The sequence below is a fragment of the Xiphophorus couchianus genome, chromosome 13 (genome assembly GCF_001444195.1).
Source record: "Xiphophorus couchianus chromosome 13, X_couchianus-1.0, whole genome shotgun sequence".
Classification (NCBI taxonomy): Eukaryota; Metazoa; Chordata; class Actinopteri; order Cyprinodontiformes; family Poeciliidae; genus Xiphophorus; species Xiphophorus couchianus.
In genome coordinates, this window is record NC_040240.1 from 24,194,331 (window position 1) to 24,214,956 (window position 20,626).

The 20,626-nt window shown below is 39.1% G+C and overlaps 1 protein-coding gene across 2 annotated transcripts in view; it reads left to right on the top strand.

The window, feature by feature from the left end:
* erf (Ets2 repressor factor) overlaps nt 1-12,064 on the top strand; it is a 40,626-nt gene extending 28,562 nt beyond the window's left edge. For both annotated transcript variants that reach the window (XM_028036412.1, XM_028036411.1), the window contains 3 exons: nt 6,149-6,261; nt 9,426-10,294; nt 11,074-12,064. In XM_028036412.1, coding sequence (XP_027892213.1) covers nt 6,149-6,261; nt 9,426-10,294; nt 11,074-11,670 — 1,579 coding nt within the window. In that variant the 3' untranslated portion in view covers nt 11,671-12,064. The remainder of the gene's footprint in view (nt 1-6,148; nt 6,262-9,425; nt 10,295-11,073) is intronic.
* Nucleotides 12,065-20,626: the final 8,562 nt, after the last annotated feature.

Genomic DNA, 20,626 nt, shown 5'->3' on the forward strand with positions numbered 1-20,626 from the left:
CCATCCCTCAATCATCCATCCATCTGAATGTCCATCCATCCGTTCTTCCATTATCCATCCGTTCTGTCATCCATCCATCTGTTCTTTCATCCATTCATCTGAACTTCTATTGGTCCATCTATCTATTCGTTCTTCCATCCATCCATCTATCAGTTTCTCCATGTCTCCTTACGTGTATCTGAGTCTGTCTCCATCCATTCACCCACCTATCCCTTTGTCCATTTATGTGTTGGTCCATCCAATTATTAATCTGTCCGTGTGTCCCTTTGTCTATTCATCCCTTCATCTTTCTCTTTTTGTCCTTTTATTATCCATCCCCACTCTTCTTCTCTGGTCTCTTTTACATGTGTATTTGTAGAAACATCTGCCATTGATTCATGGTACACTTTTATTGTTTCTTCTCTAAAAATTGACCAAAAGGACAGAAAACTGCAGAAATTTGCGTAAATAAAAGGATGAAACTTTGACCTGAAAACTGCAGGCGTTCTGGGAAAGAGTGGAATGGTTTTCAGGTTTGTTCTCCATCTTTTCCCTCCTTGTTTATAACTTGTGTTGGGTCGTCGTTGTGGCTGTTTGTGTGGTGCAATTAAAAGGAGCCGTCGTGTTTTGAAGCAGCCTCTGCTCCGCACCGAAGCTCCAGGGTGACGGCCAATTTAGAAACACACACCTTCACCCACTGCGGAGCACATGTGGGATGCTGCTGGGTTTTATTTAGCCACCCGTATGTTCTCATCCTTATTTACACACACACGCACAGTCACGCAGACGTGCCCACACACACACGCACGCACACACACACACACACACACTCTCTTAACACCCTGCTCCGTGTCAGTCCTCCTCCAGCCCATCTGTCCTGTCTGCTTATGAACTTTCTTCTTGCAAGAAAATTTTATTTTATGCCATTTAAATATTTATAAACAACACAATTTATCATAAATGTGATTCTAAATTTAAAGCAATTCAGGATGCACTGATTTAGCATCAAAAATTAAACTTATCTGGACTGATCTAAAATCACACGATGCATAAATAAAGAGCAGACAGGTTCAGGTTGCAGGTACTTCCATGAACTTGGAGGGGCGTTTTTACGTAAAGCACAGATATAGAAACAAAGCTTCACCTTAATGGATAGTTTGAATAAGCAAACATGTCTGGCATCTATTAATACAAATGTGCCATAAATTGCTAGATAATCTGTCTGACTCAAACAAGATGCAGGCTGTTTTAAGGTGCAGGAAGAAGTGGAATTTTTCAGTTTTGGATGGGATCTAACTTTTCTTTGTATTTGACCTGCTGATTGCTGGTCGCTGGAAAAATTGACCAATTACAATAAATTCCTAATTAATTGATGCTTTGGAGCACTGATTGCAGGACATTAAGGTGGTATTTAGTGTCAGTTCTTGTATTTGGAAAGTCAATCTGTCCTAGACTCATCAGAACGTCTAAAGTTTTATCAGCACCTAAACAGTCGGTTTTAAAGATGAATTCTTACTTTCTCTCTGATCTGAGCGTTTCACATCAACGACAAGCTGGAACCGAACTCTGCAAGTTTCTTTGTTGTGGTTTCTGGAGCTTTTATACGAACCGCAGGCCGTTAATTGATTCTGACGTCGTTTGAAGAAACTTCCTTTAATCTTTGATGCTTTTCTGCGTCTTTTGAAGTGAGCTAGCAGTGGTGCACACGTGTGCTTTCATTCATGCATGTACAGTATGCACGTGTGGCTATGTTACTGCATTTTATGGCTGAAATATGACTCCTGTCTGTTTTAAGCAAAGATATTTGATAAGAAGAGGCGTGTGGTGATGCATTTTAAACTCGCCTTGCTTCCTCCTGGTGTTTGCTTCTTTCACAGCTCTGCTCCGGTTTGCACCTTTGCTAAAACTCCGATGTTTACTATTTGGAAAGGTTTCACCACGTGTCCTCCATGTGCTCTACTTAGATTCACATTGAGTTATTCACCACTTCCCCGTTAGAATATTTACTTCATCTAGAAGTTTACAAACCTTTCTGATATGTTAACAAAAAGTCAGACTTTTTGTTAACAACTACCTTCTACCTACCGATTACCTTCTAGGAGTGCACAGATAGCAATTTTTGGGCTGATCACCGTTCTATAAAAAGACTTACAATTCAATTCAATTCAATTTTGGTCAATACCATTAATTGACGATTATTTCAATTATTGATTCATCACAATTAATCGGACTCTTCTCAAACCAAACATTTCACTACATTCAAGCCATTTTTCTGATGAAGACTTGAACTTTGTAAAGAGAATTTCTTAAATATCTTGTATTTTCATCAAAGTGTCTCTTTTGAGTCTCCAATCCCTAATTAACGATTAATTGATTACTAAATTAGCTGACAGTTATTTCCAATTAATCATGTCAGCCCTAGTTTTTAGGTTATTCTAGATAAAAGAAAAAAAACAATATAGTCACAGAGGAGTACATTTCCAACTCAGTACAAAAAACTCTGGATTTCAAAATTAATCTTTGTCAAAATGTTGAAAATTTGCTAAAAACAAAAAAAAATGTTAAAGCGTCGATTTACGACATTAACTCCAAGATCTTCTCTAAGATTATAAAGTCAGACATTTATGCTTGGAATCGTCTAGGAAGGAAGATCCACATCTGAAACCTGCAATCATCAGGATTCATATTGTCTGTTATTATTGATCAAAACTAATGAAGGCAGCCTGCCTGCTGTAACCACCTGTTTGTTCCTGAGTGATTAAATGACCTCAGCTCTTCATGATCTGATTACTTCCCCTGCTCACAGTTCCTGCCGGTTTTGTCCGTTTGCTGCTTTGTGCGGCCGCTCTCCATGTGAGAGTGTGGGAGTTCATCACAGCCGTTTCTTTCAGAAGAGGCCCTTCACTCTTTGAGTCACTGAGGGGCTCAACGAGCTCCTGCTTTCTCCCTCCTTTGTGCAAAACTCCCGTGACGAATATCATGTCTACGCTGGATTCAGCCTGAGCAGAATGACTCATATCCCCATTATTGTGTGATTTCTTTAACCGTCGCTCCTAATGTGACCGATCACCTCAAGTTGTGTCGTTTCTTCATGTTTACCTTCAGTTTCCTGAAGATTAATCATCTCTCTTCCTGTCCCAGAATGAATACTTGTTACGCATGTGTCCATAAATAATAGCATTGATCTTTATGGATGGACGGATGTGTAAAAATTAATTGATTGGTGCTCAGGGTGCAGTTATACAAGCTTTTGTAATCTCATTCAGCCTGCACTGCAAAAAAACTAAATCTTACTGAGTAGTTTTTGTTCCGTTTCTATTGCAAATATCTTAGTTCACTTGAAACAAGACAAAATGAACCTTCAGGTAACTTTTCAGCAAGATATAGGAGCTTGTTTTCAGTAAGTAATTCTTGAATATTGATTAAAACGTAGGGCTGCAATTAACAATTATTTTTGTAACCAATTGTTCTGTTGGTTATTCTGACAACTAATTTAAAAAGAAAATAAAATTGGCATATTCTGCACTTTTCAGTGATTTGTAGCAAAAATGCAAATGCAGCTAAAAAATACTGTCTGCTTATTTGTTTGTTTTGGGATTAATATTTGAATTGGCATAATGGGAGATAATTTTCCATGCAAAGCTAAAGGAAAAAAAGGCATTTTAGGAGATCTGGGTTGAACAGATTTAAATATTTTTTCATATTAAATGCAAAATGTAATGTTTTGTGTGTTGTTTCTTCAGCAAATAGCCATTTTTAGTGTCTATTAACGATTAATCGATTACTAAATTAGTTGATGATTATTTCAATAATCCATTAATCACAATTAATTTGATTAATAGTTCACGCCCTAATAAAAAGTACTATTTCCACTGGCAGATATTTTCAGTTGTCATCTGTCAGTGGAGTAGCATTTTTATCAATAATAAGGGATTATTGGCCTGAAACAAGCCCCTTAATCTTGCTGAAATGTTACTTGTGAGTTAGTTTTGTCTTATTTCAAGTTTAATAAGACATTTGCACTAGAAAATACTTGGTAAGATTTTGTGTTTTTGCAGTGTGAACCAGACATCATCCATAAATCCATGTGCAGATTCACCCACCGAGCTCCTCTGTGCTTCATGTAACTGGAAATGATGCGTATTACATTTCCCAGAAGGAAGTGGCCGGTCCCTGCTGAATGAGGTTCTCCGATTTACTTGTTTTTGTGTAAAGTAGTATGAATGTGGCTGTTGGTGAGTCACACTGAGCCATTTTCTTGTCTTTTGGAGGAGCTGTCAGCAGCTGCCTATTCACTCTTTGCATCACTCTGTGTGCTGACGATGACTAATGCACTCCTACTAATGGAGCCGCCTGGATAAGACTAAATCTGAATGGATGTCTCACCTCCTTCAAGCTCACAGTGAGGCTTTGAATTGAAGCGTTGTGTTCAGTCAGGAAGCGGCCTGTTTATGGAGGTTTACATCACTCTTTCCATCAAGAACTCCCCTCCTCTCACAGCATTTTGTTTCTTTAAGCTGTGTTGATCAGTCTCACTGTGCATCATTGTATCTTTACCCATTTTGTTTGGTGTGTTTGCTCTTTTCTGCACCAAACAGGCTTTTCCTTGCTTATTTCTTTGATAGCAGACCCACCTTGATGGCCTGTGGGTTTGAAAAGTTCTGCAGTTTCGTTGATGGAGACCATAGTTTTGAATGCAACGGAAGGAAGGAATTATTATTCCTATTTATGCATCAAAGAACCTTTTGTGTTGTTTTATAAGTTGTGGTGGGACTCTATTAAAAAAAATTGTTTATTGCAGGATCTGTTGTGCAAAATTCACTTTTTGCTTGTTTTTATGCTTCTTTCCTGGTCTTTACTGTTTCTAGAAACTATTCAGGTGCTAAAAAAAGCCTTATGTAACCGTTTTCTACCAATAAGTTAATGGTTTTTGGTGTTTGAAAACAAGCCGTTTCAAAAACCCACTGATTAAGTCACAGTCGGTGGGTACAGCCCAGTTACCTAGCAACCCAAGCGGAGCTCCGCCTACTCCACTATTTGAAGACAAGCCCGATTGGTCCGCTGGTTTTACTGCTGACCAACAATCAGAAACCTCTGCTGCATCCTTGATAGTTGTGCTTCGTCAGCATCGAAATATGTGGTTTTACAGCCATTTTCAAGAGTCTAAAGGGCAAGTTTAAACGTTGACCTTGGGGCCAACAACAGCTTATTTGCATAAAAGTGACAGAGCCCTAAAACGGCTCATTCTGGAACGAGTTCACAAACATCAGAACTGAGGAGCTGAAATGTCATTGCAGGAGAATGATTTTGTTTTTATAACCCACAGACCTTTCCTAACTTACTTAAAAGGAAGCATAATGGGTCCCCTTTTAATATTTTTCACAGTATGTTACTAAAAATGTTTAAACTTTTACAGTGGACTTCAAGTATTCACAGGAGTTAGAGACCAACAGGTGCTGACAAAACAATTAGAACCTCTTATTTTAATAATCCAAACACTCAACATGCATTAGTACACATATTATAAACCATCTTAGCACTATTGCATAGACCTTACAATACTGTTGGTTTATAGGTCACTGAACCTCTTAGCATCCAAATACTACCAAACATGGAGAAGCAGCATTCAGCTTCTATGCACCACAAATCTGGAACAAACTTCCAGAAAAACGTAAAACAGCCGAAACACTGAGTTTCTTTAAATCTAGACTAAAAACTCACCTGTTTAGAGTTACTTTTGAAACATTATAAATGAAACACTGACCAGCATTTTTTGTGTTTTTATGATGTGAAGCAGTTTGTTGCTGAAATGTGCTATAAAAATAACATTTTGATTGATTGATTTGATATTGTAGAAACTAATTAATTCAGACTAACTTATCCCCACTCTTGGGGTTACAGCCAATCAGCTTCAAAGAAAATAAATAAAGTTCCTGGATTGGCTGCTTTACAAACACCAGGAATTATTGTGTCAAGTAGCATTGAGAGTAGCTTCTAAAGCTGCATTTAATTTCCAATATGTTCAGTGGTTTGTATAAGCTTGAAAATCTCTCCTAAGGTTTTCTTTTCCACGTGATGAATTTAAACTGCTGCTAACTTCCGTAAATCTGGCTCCACGGTGAATAACCCGCAGGTGATAACATCTTCCTGTCCTCCGCTCTCTGCACAGATACTACTACAACAAGCGGATCCTCCACAAGACCAAAGGGAAGAGGTTCACCTACAAGTTCAACTTCAACAAACTGGTGCTCGTCAATTACCCCTTCATCGACATGGGCTCTGGTAGGTACACATTCGCAGCAACGTGAAAACTGCTGGCCGGGTCGGTGTTAAAGCGCGCTGAGGTGATTTACGCAGCGAGGAGGGGAAGCGTTACGCCTGCTTCTGTGGAAGGTTCTGTTGGTTTGAGTCGGATTTTAAACTGAAACATGAAAAACGAGATCCAGCTGTTGGATCTTTTACTCATCAAACGTTCAACTTCCTGCGTTTCAGACTTTATAGATAATTCAGTTTCATTTTAATCTTTTAAGCTTACTTGTTTTTATGCACTTTTTTATTATTTTATATTCCATCATCTGCTACTTTTATTGGGGAAATGAATGCAAAGGAGCCATACTTAGGCTAAGGATTCAGACTATTTATGGTTACAGATGACACAAAAATAAGACTATGTCTTTTTGATATATTTTCTAACCCTATTTTTGAAAATAGCTTAACTTTTGTTATTTAATGCATATTTTAAATAGTTTGGAACTTTTGCATCATATAAAATTCAGTTAAAAACAAAAAACTGCAGACTGGCTTTGTTGTTTTTAATTGCCTTTGCATTCCATTTACTACGCTTTTTACTATACATTTATTGGCACCTCTGGCAAAGGCACATAAAAGTCTTTAAAGCAAGTTTACTGCTGTAGTTTAAAAACAAAAACTGTAAAAAGAGTAGATGAGAGTAGAATGTGAAAAACCCACAGTAGGCAGGAATAATTGATGCCTCTTTTAATTTATATTTAAGCCAATCAGAGTTTTTTACATTTTCCCTTAGATGATAACATTGGTGGTTTTTGATGTGGCTCATTGCCCAGGGTAGCATATCACTGGGGGTGGCCTCAGCTACAGATTTTATTTATTTACTTGTCTACTAAGTTGGAAGTAGGCACCCACAGATGTGTACAGAATAGGCACTGAAATAAATGGCTGTAAAGAAATATTTAATTGTTTGTAATGAATCAAAACTGACTTTGAGCATCGCCATTACACTCATCAAACATGAACTTAAATGTTTTACACTAAAGAGAAATTCTTTCAAACAAAGTTTCATGAACATGATGTATGAATGAATCACATTTCTCTTAAATATGGGAAAGAGAAGCGAACATGTTATTCAATTACAGCTAATGTGACAAATAAATCTCACTCTGTCATTTTACGGTAGGGGTCACCGACCTTTATAACTCTAACTTTTAGAGTTATTACAACCTGTTAGAGATTGTAACTCTAACAGGTCATTAGAGTTATAACTAGTTGACTAGTTAGTAGTTAGTCAGCTTTTTCCACTCTTTCTAATCAGGTTTTAACTGAAATATTCTCGTTTCAGCTTCACCAAAGTTGTTAGATCTTTCTGCTGTAATAGGAGGGACAATACGAGCCAATGAAGAGCTAAATAAAACGTTTTTCTTACTTTTTAGTGGATGTTGATCTTCATTTTGTCAAAACTGACTCAGATTTCTGTTTTTAAGTTTTATTTCTTCTTTATTTCCTCCTATAGAGGGAGCTGTTGAGCAGCTTTTTTTCTCCACAGGCTCAGTTTGCCAGAAAAAAAACCCTAAAGATGTTGTTTCATTAGTGGAACAAATCAGAAACATGTTGAAGGCGTGGAGGCGTATATGCTGCTCTCTGACATTCGTCTTAATCTGCCCAGTAACCGACCGCGTGCATCTCCAGACCCCAGCACGCCACGTCTGCGCTTTTCCCCTCCTCCCTGGGGCGCAGCCGCTTTGGGCCCGGCCACCCAGCGTAAACATGGCCCATATGGAGCGTTGGAGACCGGGTGACATAAGCGAAGCACGAAACTTTAATTATAGCCTCTGTGTGATGTGGCCCACACACTGACATGTTGTGATACAATGGTTTCGTACGCGCTTGCAGCTTCTCGTCCACCCGTCATTCCTGACACACATGGCACAGATGTGTTTTTCTTTTTTTAAACGACAGACGCTGGAAAAAAAAACAGAGGAACCCAGCCCATGTTTGTAATGGCAGTCGGGTCGACTTTTCCAATATTTAATCCCGGCATGTGCTCGGATGCCAAGAATTTATTGCAGTGCCACAGGCTCAGAAGGGGGAGGCAGGAGGAGCTCATCAGGCCTCGGCCTAACCTCTTGGTTCCTCTCAGCTTTTAAGGCTTATGGCTCAAGAGAAAATATAAGAATCCTCTCATCTTGAATGTAAACAAATCAAAGGAGATGATTGTAGATTTCAGAAGAAAGAAGGTTAAATCAAACCTTATTTCCACCATGGGAGAAAAGGTGGAGGTGGTTGAGGAATATAAATAGCTCGGTGTTCACCTGGACGACAGGCTGGATTGGAGACGCGTCTATAAGAAGAGACAGAGCGACTGGAGGAAGCTAAGACCCGTCAAGGTTTGCAGCAAGACGCTGCAGATCTTCCATAACTTTGTTGTTTCATCTCTTCTGCCACGGCATCAGAGCAAGGGACCTAAAAAGTCTCAACCTTATAAAGAAGCTGGTTCTGTTCTGTTCTGGTTCTGGTTCTGTTCTGGGGACGACTGTGGAAATCAAACCTTATTTCACAAGATGAAGATGCAAAGGCGGATTCTTCATTAAACTAAGAATACTATGGACAACTCTGACCATCCTCTCCATGAGGCTGTGTTAGAAAAAGTGTCTTTAGTCAGAGGCTTCTTTAGATTCGCTGAAACACAGACTGCTACAGGAGATCTTTGCTGCCAACAGCCATCACTATCTATAATAACTCTGAAGAATCTGTATTAGTAGGAGTAACAACTGCCTGAAATAAAAGCCACTTTTTGAAAACATTTTCACTCATTTTTTAATTTTTTTCTTTAGAAATATAGATCAGTGGTGCTTTGAACTAAAACTTTTTCTGAAGGACTATTTTGTTTACTGAGACTTCATAATTAATTTTATTTGATTCATTTTGTTGTTTTATTTATTTAGGAGATTTAAAGTGTCTTTTAGTTCCAGGGTCAAATGTTCATTTGAATTTAAAGTTTATTCATCTCTGAGAATGTGTTTTTGCATTATTATGCCATTAAAATTATACTACTTGAAAATGGTCTCAAAACAACAATATTATGATTTATCGTGATAAGTTATGGGACAGTTTATCACTTATAAACGCCCACCGCTACAGGAAGCGAGTCTGAACTGTTCTCTTGTTCTGAACTGTTCTCTTGTTCATCGCAGGTCGTGGAGTGCCTCAGAGTGCGCCCCCCGTCCCGACCGGAGGAACACATTTCCGCTTCCCGCCCTCCACCCCGTCGGAGGTTCTGTCCTCCAGCGAGGAGCTGCGCAGCCCCGGCGTGTTCAGCACCGTGGCGCGCCGCATGGCCCGCGGCTCCGTCAGCGACTGCAGCGACGGCACCTCCACCAACTCCGAGCTAGAGGAGGCGGCGGTGGCCGACGAGCGCGCCATCGGGCCCGACCGGGCCTTCCGAGGGCTCCTCGCCCCCCGCCTGCCTCACGAGTCCCTGTTCAGGTTCTACGGGGGTCACCCGACCCCAGCGGGGTTACCCAGGCCTGCACCCAGGGTCCACCCCGACCCTCTGTCCCCGTTCCCCGTGTCCCCCCTGCCCGGGCCCGGAGGCCTGCTGTCCCCCGCCCTGTCCATGACCCCCACCCCCCACCTGGCCTACACCCCGTCCCCCTCCTTGTCGTCCCCCATGATGGGCTCCCACTTCTCCTTCAACCCGGAGGACATGAAGCACTACCTGCAGGCCCACACCCAGTCCGTTTACAACTACCACCTCAGCCCCCGGGCCTTCCTGCACTACCCCAACATCATCGTCCCCCAGCCCCACCGCCCCACCCTGGAGAAACCCGCCCCCCACCACCTGCAGCTCCCGCCCATGCCGCTGCCGCTCGGCCAGCAGCCGACCGACGACGCGCACGCCTCGCCGTTCAAGTTCAAGCTGCAGCCGCCACCGCTCGGCCGCAAGCAGAGGGAGGCGGGGAGCTCGCTGGCCGCCGCCTCCTCCTCCAACCACGCTTCCTCGTTTACCGGCGCCGGTCCGAACGCCGGGTCTGCTGCGGGAGGAGCGCCGCCGAAGATCAAGGTGAGTCGGCTTTGGGTGCATCTCAGAGTAGCGCTGGAATATTAATAAAATTATTGGTTTTTGAAAATGTAATTTATAAAAATGAAGACTTTTTTTTCACCAATGCATTCCTTGTGTTTCTGTAGTTCAGAGTGATGTCAGCACGCCCAGAGCAGCCATCTTGTTTCGCAAACATGTTTTACTGTTTATTTGGATTTTGAGGTTACAACACGATGTTAGGACCAAGCTACAAATTTGTTTTTTAATTACAAGAATAAAGTGATTATATTAGGAGAATAAGGTCATAATGATACGATAATGAAGTCATTGCCAGAATAATGTTTTAATAAAGTCCTAATAATGCAAGAATAATCATTAACAGAATAAAGTCATAATAACAGAATGATAAATTAGTAATTTTATGACAACTCGAACATTGGAACGTTGAGCAACTTGGTGAACATACCTTACAGGTAAAATTTAATCTTTAAACACATCAGCATCAAATTATTATCAATAGGATTTAGAAACGATCCTGTAAATGACCGAATCTATTTCAAAAAGAACCAAACTGAGCTGGTCACGTCAGATCCGGATAAATATACTTTTTTTTAAGACTATATTCTCTTAATTAAACAGAAATTCTCATAGTCATAAAACCTTTGAAACTGTCATAAAACTTTTTTTGGAAATAATGGATAAAAAGTTTTATTAAAATCGGATCTGTAACCAAAAACTGAGATTCTATTTTTAGGCCTCAGAGAATCGGAGATTATCGCTGATCTGTCGATCCCCTGCAGGTGGAGCCGGTCTCCGACCTGTCTGAGGAAGACGTGGAGGTGACCGACATCAGCGAGGAAGACGAGATGAACCCCAACAGCGAGGAAGAGGAGGGAGACATGTTCCCCCCTCTTCCTCACAGCCGTCATCATACTCATCTCCATCTGAAGAACGGGAACGGCGGCAGCCCGTCCGCTCCTCATCCAGAGGAAGACCCCGACGATGACGAAGAGGTGTTCAAAACTCCCGCCACTCCGCCTCCTGGCGGCGCCGCCGCCTTCTCGCTGATGGGCCTGAAGACCGAGCCGGGCCAGGCGGCGGCGGCGCCCGTCAGTCCCGGCGGAACCCGCTGCATCCCGCTCAAACTGCGCTTCAAACGCCGCTGGAGCGAAGACCAGCGGATGGAGGCGGACGGAGACCGGGACGAGGCGGAGGACAAGAAAGTGAGAGGAGAGGGAGAGGACCAGGAAGACGGGAAGAGAGAGGGAGAGGAGAGCGGCGGAGCAAGAGGAGTGATCCTGGGCCTGATGCTGCCGCCGGCGCCGACCCAACGCCGAGCGAGCTCCGAGCTGCAGAGAGCTACGGCGCAGCTGTCGCTGGAAAACGCCAGCTGCTGAAAAACAAACCCAACATGGCAGGTTCTGCAGATCCAGACGTTCAGCCAGAGCCGGAAATCTGGCTTTAGTAAACGTAGCAGGTTTCATATAATGTTTTCAAAAAACCAGAACCAACAGTTTTGTTCTTTGCTTTTAGCTGAACTCATTTGGGTCGTTTGCAGGAAGATTTGTGCAATAATTCACAAATTCTGGCTTCAGTTACCTAAATCAGGTGTCCAAAGTGTGGCCCGAGGGCCTTTTGTGGCACTCAAAGTGATTTTGTGTGGCCCTCAACCAAAATACAAAAATCACACAAACTTGATAGTCCAGCTCAGTGTTGGAGGTATGCAGTTAAACAAATCATTTAAAAAAAAGATGTGAATTAAAGTCTCCTAAATATTAAATATGGAATGTACAACACAAAGTACGCATTTAATTAAATTTTATAGTAAACAGAACCATAAATATTTTTGCGATATTTTTTTTCTCTGAAGACTTTAATGCAAACACTTTTAAAAGAAATCTATTTTCTGTTTTTGTTGCTCAGAATATACAAAAAATCCAAAAATAATAGAAAAAACATCAACATTTAAGATTGTAATTAATTTTTTTTAAACAAATAAAATTTGTGTTTCAGATCTACAGTAAGTTACAGATCCCTCTTCTATTAAGTCAGACATCTTTATTTGAATAAATTATGTGTTCACTGCAAAAAATACCAAATCTGACCACTGATTTTTGGTCTAGTTTTCAGTTCAAATATTTTAGTTCAGTTGAAATAAGACAAAACTAACTTGCAAGTAACATTTCATCACAAAATAGATTTTTTTAAGTCAATAATTCCTTAATATTGATGAAAATGTTCCACTATCAAATTGTTTCACTTATAACAATGTTTTATTTTATATGTGTAATTCGTGCTTTTTCATCAATATTAAAGAATTTTTTACTTCAGACAAGCGCTTGGATCTTGTTGTAGAATTATTTATAAGTTAGTTTTGTCTTATTTTAAGTATATGATGTTTACTAGACCAAAAGTACTTAAGAGTTTGTGTTTTTTGCAGTGTACTTATTTGTGCAGATAAAAATTAAACATTTAGCAATTTTTAAAATAATTTAATTTAAACTGTTTTAAAATTCAATCTCACATGGCCCTCAATTACTTTCAACTTGACAGTTTTGGTAAAAAGTTTTTAACTGAGCTAAATAAACAAATCATCTTCCTCCGTGTGACGCAGCGACCCGTTCGGAGCAAAAACAAGGAACAAAACGAGCTGTTTGCGCAGAATCATGTTGAAATCATGGTGTTTGCTTGGCGAATACAGCTGGACCTGCTCTGCGACACATCATCACGTCTTTAACACTAAAACTCAGATTTAAACCCGACTACAGAGTTGCCTCGGTCTACTTCTGATCACAATCGTGCCCAAATCCAGTAGATAAATGTTCGGGGGAGGCGACCGGACGTTGGGAGTCGCCTCCGGTTCTTGTTCGTTTCTTCTTTTACCCAACATGGAGCCGACAGATCCTGATGTTACTGAAGAATCAGCCGCCTGTACAGAGATTCTAGAAGTGCCTGGAAGACGCCCCGTCACTACAGATTATAATGCAGAAGAAGAAGAAAAAACGCATCGATTGGTTTGGTCTGGAAGAGACTCCATCTTCCTCTCCAGTTTCGCCGACGAGGGCATTTTCAGCGTTGTTGCCTTCAACCTTACCCATCATCAGCTTCTCCTATTTTTTTATATATATATAAACGTATATATGAAATAAAAATACTTATTTTTTCCTCTGTATTTAAATGGACAGTATTCTTCGGGCATTTGCAGAGATGATAAACTGATTAGTGTCTTTTGGGGGAGGGAGGGAAACATAATGAATGTGGAGCATCAAGGCTAACTCAGGCAAACCTTCACTGAGACATAAAACAAATATATTTTTAACATATAAAAAGAGATTGTGCCCATTTTATCAATCAGATTTAAAAGAGATTGTGCCTTTTTGTCAGTTTTCTCCCCCAAGAACATGTATTATCTCAGAAAACCACCATGCCTTCGGCTTTTTGTAAAACTAAACGTATATATTTTATTCAAATATATATTAGAATCAGATATTCTATTTCAATATGGTCATTTGATACGAATTAGCTAAATCCTCCTATTTTTAATAGCAAAGATGTGTATATAAATATATATTCTGATGCAGCTGCGGCGACCCAGATCCGGCGGCTCGCTCTGATTGGACGGTCGGGACTTTGGTTTGAGACTTGAGCAGCTACAACACACAGCGTCCTGGTTAGTGCGGTTACAATAAAGGGAAACATGACATCACATCTGACATTAGACGCCTCTGCAGTCGCAGAAACTACACCCAAACACACACACACACACACACACACACACAGAGGAAACCTCAGAGCGACAAGGGACTTCCCATAATCCCTCATTCTGCCTGTGTGCGCGCTCTGTGGTTACCCCGTCTACAAACATCCAGCTTTTTTGTGATAAAGGCTCAACATTTGTCAGTTTTAAATAGTTCGTCGCCTCATTCCTGATTCACCAAACCGTTCGGAGACGTTTTCAGGTCTAAACCACCTGAACTGTTAGACTCGTGCTGCCTTACAGCCTCTTCTCTTTCCTCCATGCATTACTGTTACTCCTGTAATGATTTATATTATTAACATGACTACTTTATGATTATGTCGTACCCTTGTGCCGCGGCCCAACCTCTTCCCCATGAATTCCCAGTTTGAGTTCTTGAACTGGCTTGCAGCAGGAGGAGGGTTGGATAATACTCATACAGCAGGGGGAAGAAATCCTTTTAATTTTTTTTTAGTTGTTTGTATATATATTTTTCATTATGGTGGATTCTGTAAGGAAAAAAATGAGTGTTGTACTGTTTAACATTTTTAACATTTGTATTATTTGACACCTTTTTTCTTATCCTCTCCGTCTCTCCTCTCATGTTCTTGTTATTTTCACTCCGGAGGAGAGGCGGAGCTGTTTATTTTATTTTATCATGCTTCTGTTTCCATTCTGTATTTGTTCATCTGCATTTGTAATTAAACAATAATCAGGGTTCATTAAAAAGGTGAAAATGGTCACTTCCTCTGTCTTTATTTAATGTCGATATCTTGGTTTCCTCTTTAGGAGTGAGATATGGATAGAGTGACAAAGTCTTTCATTTTCCAACTACCAAGAAGTCGCTTCACTGCTTTTTCTTTGTATTGAAGTGACTATTACCTCCAGGAACCACTGAGTACAGTCACTGTTCCTCTGTACTGAAAACGCTCTGTTATCATAGGAAGGTTTGGACTAGAGCTGCTGCTCCTCTCCATCAAAAGGTCTAATATCTACTTTATTCAAAATAGTCACCGCTTTTCAACATCGAAGGGGCTCTTGCTGAGGAAGTAGAGGTGCTGCTCCTTTGCATCAAAAGGTCCATTTTACCCCATTGAAGTTTGAAGTAGAGTCACTGCTTCTCAATAGTAAAAGGTCTTCATTATCCCAAAGGAGCACTGAGTGGTGATAAAACCTGTCAAGACTGAACCATCTCTCCGTTCTTACCTGGAAACATCTTGAGATCCTGATGAGTAGCTGCAGAGGGAATGTTGGGGTTATTTCTTGGAACTTATCAGTTAACATGGAGAGTAGATTAAATTTAATCCTTTCAAACTTGGTCTCTGGCAGATTTTTACTTATGCTGTATGTATCACATTAAAACTTGCATCATGTATTTATGCTAAGATATGTTCTAGTACATCCTTTCACTTGGAACAATCTATTTTCAAACACGTCGCAAAATATATAGACTCTTTTTGATCAATGTTTCTGTAGCCCTAAAGTTAGTTTACAGACTAAAATAATAAGCAGCCATTCAAGAAAAGGGTTAAAAGGTAAAAGGGCTTTATGATAACTTTTTATATTTGACTTAAGTTTTAAAACACAAAACAAACTTCCAGTAATTGCTGTAGTGAGCTTTTTTAAACTCAAATGTCTCTGACTCTATTTAGTCTAAAGCTTATATACAAAGCTTCTTATATAAGAAGCTTTGTATATTTCTGATGTTTTGTTTGTTTAATTACATCTTTGTTCCTGATGTTTTGTTTGTTTAATTACATCTTTGGCGCCTCCTGCTGCCGTCTCTGGGTACTACAGCTCAGTTTCCCAATCTTTGCCAGGCGGCTCTGTTGGCTTTGGTGGGGATGGCGGGGGAAACTGGCTCGTGAACGCAGAATGGTTTTATAATTGACTTTTCCTGGAGATTGTTTACATAAAACTGTAAACACGAGTTTGAGTCTAGACCGGCCGCTCAGCTCGTCTGGAAACTTGGACGAGGGAAAGCCTCGCTGTGGGAGGGTGTGGAGGGAAAATAAAAAGGCTCTTTAATATTAGTGTATCCATGTCAACTTTAGATGTAATTTACATAAATTCAGATGAGATTTTTGACATCTGCCTCCCATCTGATCTGGAAACCTGAGATGCTGACCACAGCAGCTTTTTAAATACATTATGTCAGCTTTGGGAAAGAAACTTTTCAGTTTTGAAGCTTTGTGATCAAAGTTGTTCCCTAAAATTACTTTAAAGATAGAGTTGACAAAGATGAAAAGACAGCAATATCTATTCAGAAAATTGGCGGTAAAAAACAAATTAGGCCTAAGTTAGAAGATAAATCCTCAAAAAAATAATAATTTGTTTGAAAAGGTAAACAAATACTGATTCCAGAAATGTGCTCAAAAAAACAAGCTATGATGCAAAGCAAGACAAATATTTGATGTAACTGAGAGGTAAGAGCAGTCCAGAAGATTTCTAGTTCATTAAATTGATCAATTACAGTTTTTATGTCATATCTTATAAATTCAAAAGGCTGAGATATTTGGGAAACTTTTGCCAAATCTGAATTAACAATGCTAGCATATTTAAGCTAAGCTAATTATTGTAGTTTGGTGCAATCTGTTGTGTATTTCTGTCTATATTGATTGCACTGTACAACATCTACACCCTAAAATGTCTATTAGCCACTACAGCATAGTAGTAGAAACTGTTGTCTTATAATAATTAGCTTTGGGAGTTAGCATTAGCATTCTCATTTGGTCTGTTGGAGCTGTTTCAGTCTACCTGAAGGAGTTGAAAACCTCTAGTTTACAATACAACAACATTAGCATTTTTTCACAGTAGTTGGCTTCAGAGGTTAGGCTAAGCATGTTAGCATTAGTGTTAGCAAGCTTATTCTCATCACACAACAGCCTTGGAAGTTGGCTAAAGCATATTCTGATAGTCTGTCTATTTGGATCTATTTTGACTTATGGTGACTTGGTACACTACTACAACATAAGCATTAGCATCACAATATTTGGTTTTAGTAGTTAGCATAATTTTTCTGCTCAATAATTGAGCAAAACAATTAATCAGCACAAAGTTAAATGCTGATTTAACTTTGTGAATCAGCATTAGCATTCTCATTTGGTCTGTTGTGACTGTTTTAGTCTAAATGATGGAGTTGAAAATCTATCTTACAGTTCAACTACATTATTAGCATTTGATCACATTAATTAGCTTGAGAAGTTAAGCATTTAGCATTAGTGTTTTTCTGCTCAACAAAGTTAGTTTTGGCAATCAGTGTTAGCATTTATTTAATGGGTTGGGTCTGCTTTAGTCCAACACAATGAGCCATCAGCTTATTATCTTCTTCTTTATCATTTTTAGCCAAATTTATTAAGAACTTCATTGGAGATCTGATCTCTTAACCACAGGATCTTTTATCCTGTGGATAAGAGGATCTCTGGATCCTCTCCAGGATCCAGAGGTTTGGTAAAACCTGAATGTTAGCTTACTGTTCTGCAGTTAGCAGAAGTTTCCAAACCACTTATTTTGTGTTTTGTTTTGTATTTTGTTTACTTTCTTCTCTTGCTTTTACTCTTCCTGATTATATGAAATCAGCATCCAGTCCTCCTCCTCCTCCTCCTCTTTGTCATCTTCCTCTCTGCTGTGACAGTTTGAACTGTTCAGCAGGCCGACTCACAGCCTGTTGGGCCTCCAGCAGAGAGGGGTTGTTGCCTGGCTGAGGTCAGAGGTCACAGTCTGGAGACACAAAGCTGATCACAACAGAAGGCTAATTATCATGTATTGTTGCAGGAGTCCTGCTGGGACTTCACCCTTTTGCTTTCACCAACAGGTCGCAGTGAAACTTCAGTTAAAACCCTGTGAGATCCTCCTGATTAACATATTTTATTGGCTGTTATTTATTATTTAATAAATAACAAATGTTTTATGGGACTATCTGCTGTATTTAAGCTGCTTCTTAACTAATCTGAAGCTAAAACTGCCACCTGTAAGTATATTTTACTGTAACAGTTTTATTTTACTGTAAAATATACTTACAGACAAACGTGTTTCCGTCCTAAATGCAAAATGTATTTACATTTTGTTCAGTTTAGGCCTAATTTCTGCTCTGAATATGTTGGGGATTTTTCAGCAAATGGCTTTGCTGAAAGTTAACAATTAACCGATTACCAAAATGCAATCATCTGAATACTTTGGCTTATTTCAGTCTGAGAAAGAGGCTATCGCATGAAAAATATCAAAGTTGTTTTAAATATTTTCTTAAAAGTAACTGAGTTGCTTTAAAGCCACATTGTTGAGTCAGATCAGGTGGGCAGTGAGTGTGTGGATAATTTAATCTGTTAAGGTGTTTATTCCACATGAACGTAACTCTAAACGTATCAAATGAGTCAGGATTTGCCTTAAAATTTAGATTTTCCACCTTTTTAAAATGTTTCTTATCTAAACTTACAGCTCAGATATTTATAGGATATGAAACAGCGCCTTCTGCTGAGCTGTAATGATCAATGCAGCCACTGGTTTCCTTGATTTTACTTAAAAAAAACGTATATTTTTATTGGAAACTATAAATAATTGTTCAGTGGAGTAATAATAATATAATAATGAGTTACTTCACTTATCTCAATAGTGTAAATATATTAGCACACTTGAAAAAAGATTAACTTACAAGTAACTTAGGAGTTTGTTTTAAGTACATTTGTCCTTAATATTGATTTTTTTTTTTAGTACTATTTCCACTGGCAGATATTTTTTAATGTTTGAGTTTGAAAAGTTGAAAATGTTTCAAAAGTCAAAACGTTTTGACTTTTGAAACTCAGAAATTTCCAAGTTTTTGTTCAAGAAAATTTCAAAAATTATTCTAAACTTTTCAAAAACTTCTTCTCACATTTTTTCTAGAAATGTTTGTATTTTTTGGCAGAAAAATATCAACTCCCTTTTTTTGGATCTACAATGAGAAATCCACTGAGATTTCTTTTTATCAAACTTATTTTTTTTCTATCTAAAATGTCGTAAGACACTGTTTATATTTCAGTCATTTTCTACAAAATGTAGACTACTTCACTTATTATGCTATTGAGGACATAAAAACAATTTTACTTTAGAAATAAGTATTTCCAGTTTGAATTTTAAAAAAGAAATGTGGCCCTCTGGTTCTTACAATTTAACCGCTGATTTAGGTCCAACTCTAATGTTAAAAGGCTCTTGAATGCTATTATGCTGTCAAATCCACTCTGCATTTTTTCCATTTGAATATTGAATATTTTATGTTGGAGAAGAGCAGTGAGGTCTTTTTTTAAATACACACTTCAATCAGAGAGTTTAGAGCGATGAGTCCCCTTGGAGTGTGTGGTCTCCGGAGCGGTTCAGGAGTTAAGTGGCTGTAATGGGTTGAGTGTAAAGTGACTGGGATTGTTTCTGTGTGTGTGTGTGTGGGTACGAGTGTGTGTGAGAGAGAATTAAAGCTTGCAGCTTCATGATTCATTCTTAGAAAGTGTTAATACCAGTCGGATTTACAGAGCTCATTCACAAACGGCTCGGCTTCCTCCATCCTCACCGTCACCAGAGGCCGGTATAAAACCCTAATTGTACTAAAGTAACATATTTTTATTCAAATAAAAGTAAAAAGTAGCCTTCCCAGAAATTACTTAAGAGTAAAAAGGTATTTGGTAATAAGTAGTATCTGATTTAATTATTAATAAGTTATTATTTAAAAGTTACATCATCATATTGACCAAACTATAAGGTTCATTTAAATTTTGGTATTTTAAAGATGAAAATGACAATAATTTTTATTAATAACAAAAAATAACAAGATTAGGCAAAATAAACATTTTCAAAATCAGTTTCTTTCAATAAAAAAAAACTTATGAATCTTGCAGGTGTGTGTCTGTGTTTTTGGTTCAAAAAAATAAAATGTTTGTTTTTCATTCAGTGGGTAGAAAATCCAGAAATTTTACTGAAGAGTAGAGATACATCATAATAAAATTACTCAAGTAAAAGCAGTAAAAATGCGTCTAAAAGTAAAATTTATATTTTTAAAAAGTTCCCCAAACCAAAAAGTAATTGAGTAAATGTAACTAGTTACTACCCAGACTGTTGATACATTCAACTATGCAGTTATGAATGATCAGTAAGACTCTGTGTGTGTGTGTGTGTGTGTGTGTGTGTGTGTGTGTGTGTGTGTGTGTGTGTGTGTGTGTGTGTGTGTGTGTGTGTGCGTGTGTGTTTGTGCATGCGTGGGCGTGTGTGTGTGTGTGTGTGTGTGTGTGTGTGTGTGTGTGTGTGTGTTTGTGCATGCGTGGGCGTGTGTGTGTGTGTGTGTGTGTGTGTGTGTGTGTGTGTGTGTGTGTGTGTGTGTGTTTGTGCATGCGTGGGCGTGTGTTTTCACAGATTTGACATTTCTCTTATTAGTTAAAATGTGTTCAGTGGATGATAGCCGGACTGATATGTCTGCTTGCTCTGTTTGCAGGAAAGGCTGCGTGTGCTCAGAGACACGTACAGCTTATGTAACACTCAGGCGGGTTATAACTTCACTACTTCATGTGTGTGTGTGTGTGTGTGTGTGTGTGTGTGTGTGTGTGTGTGCAGACTGCAATGCTGCAATCAGCCAGCTCTGTTTCATCGCTGAGCAAACT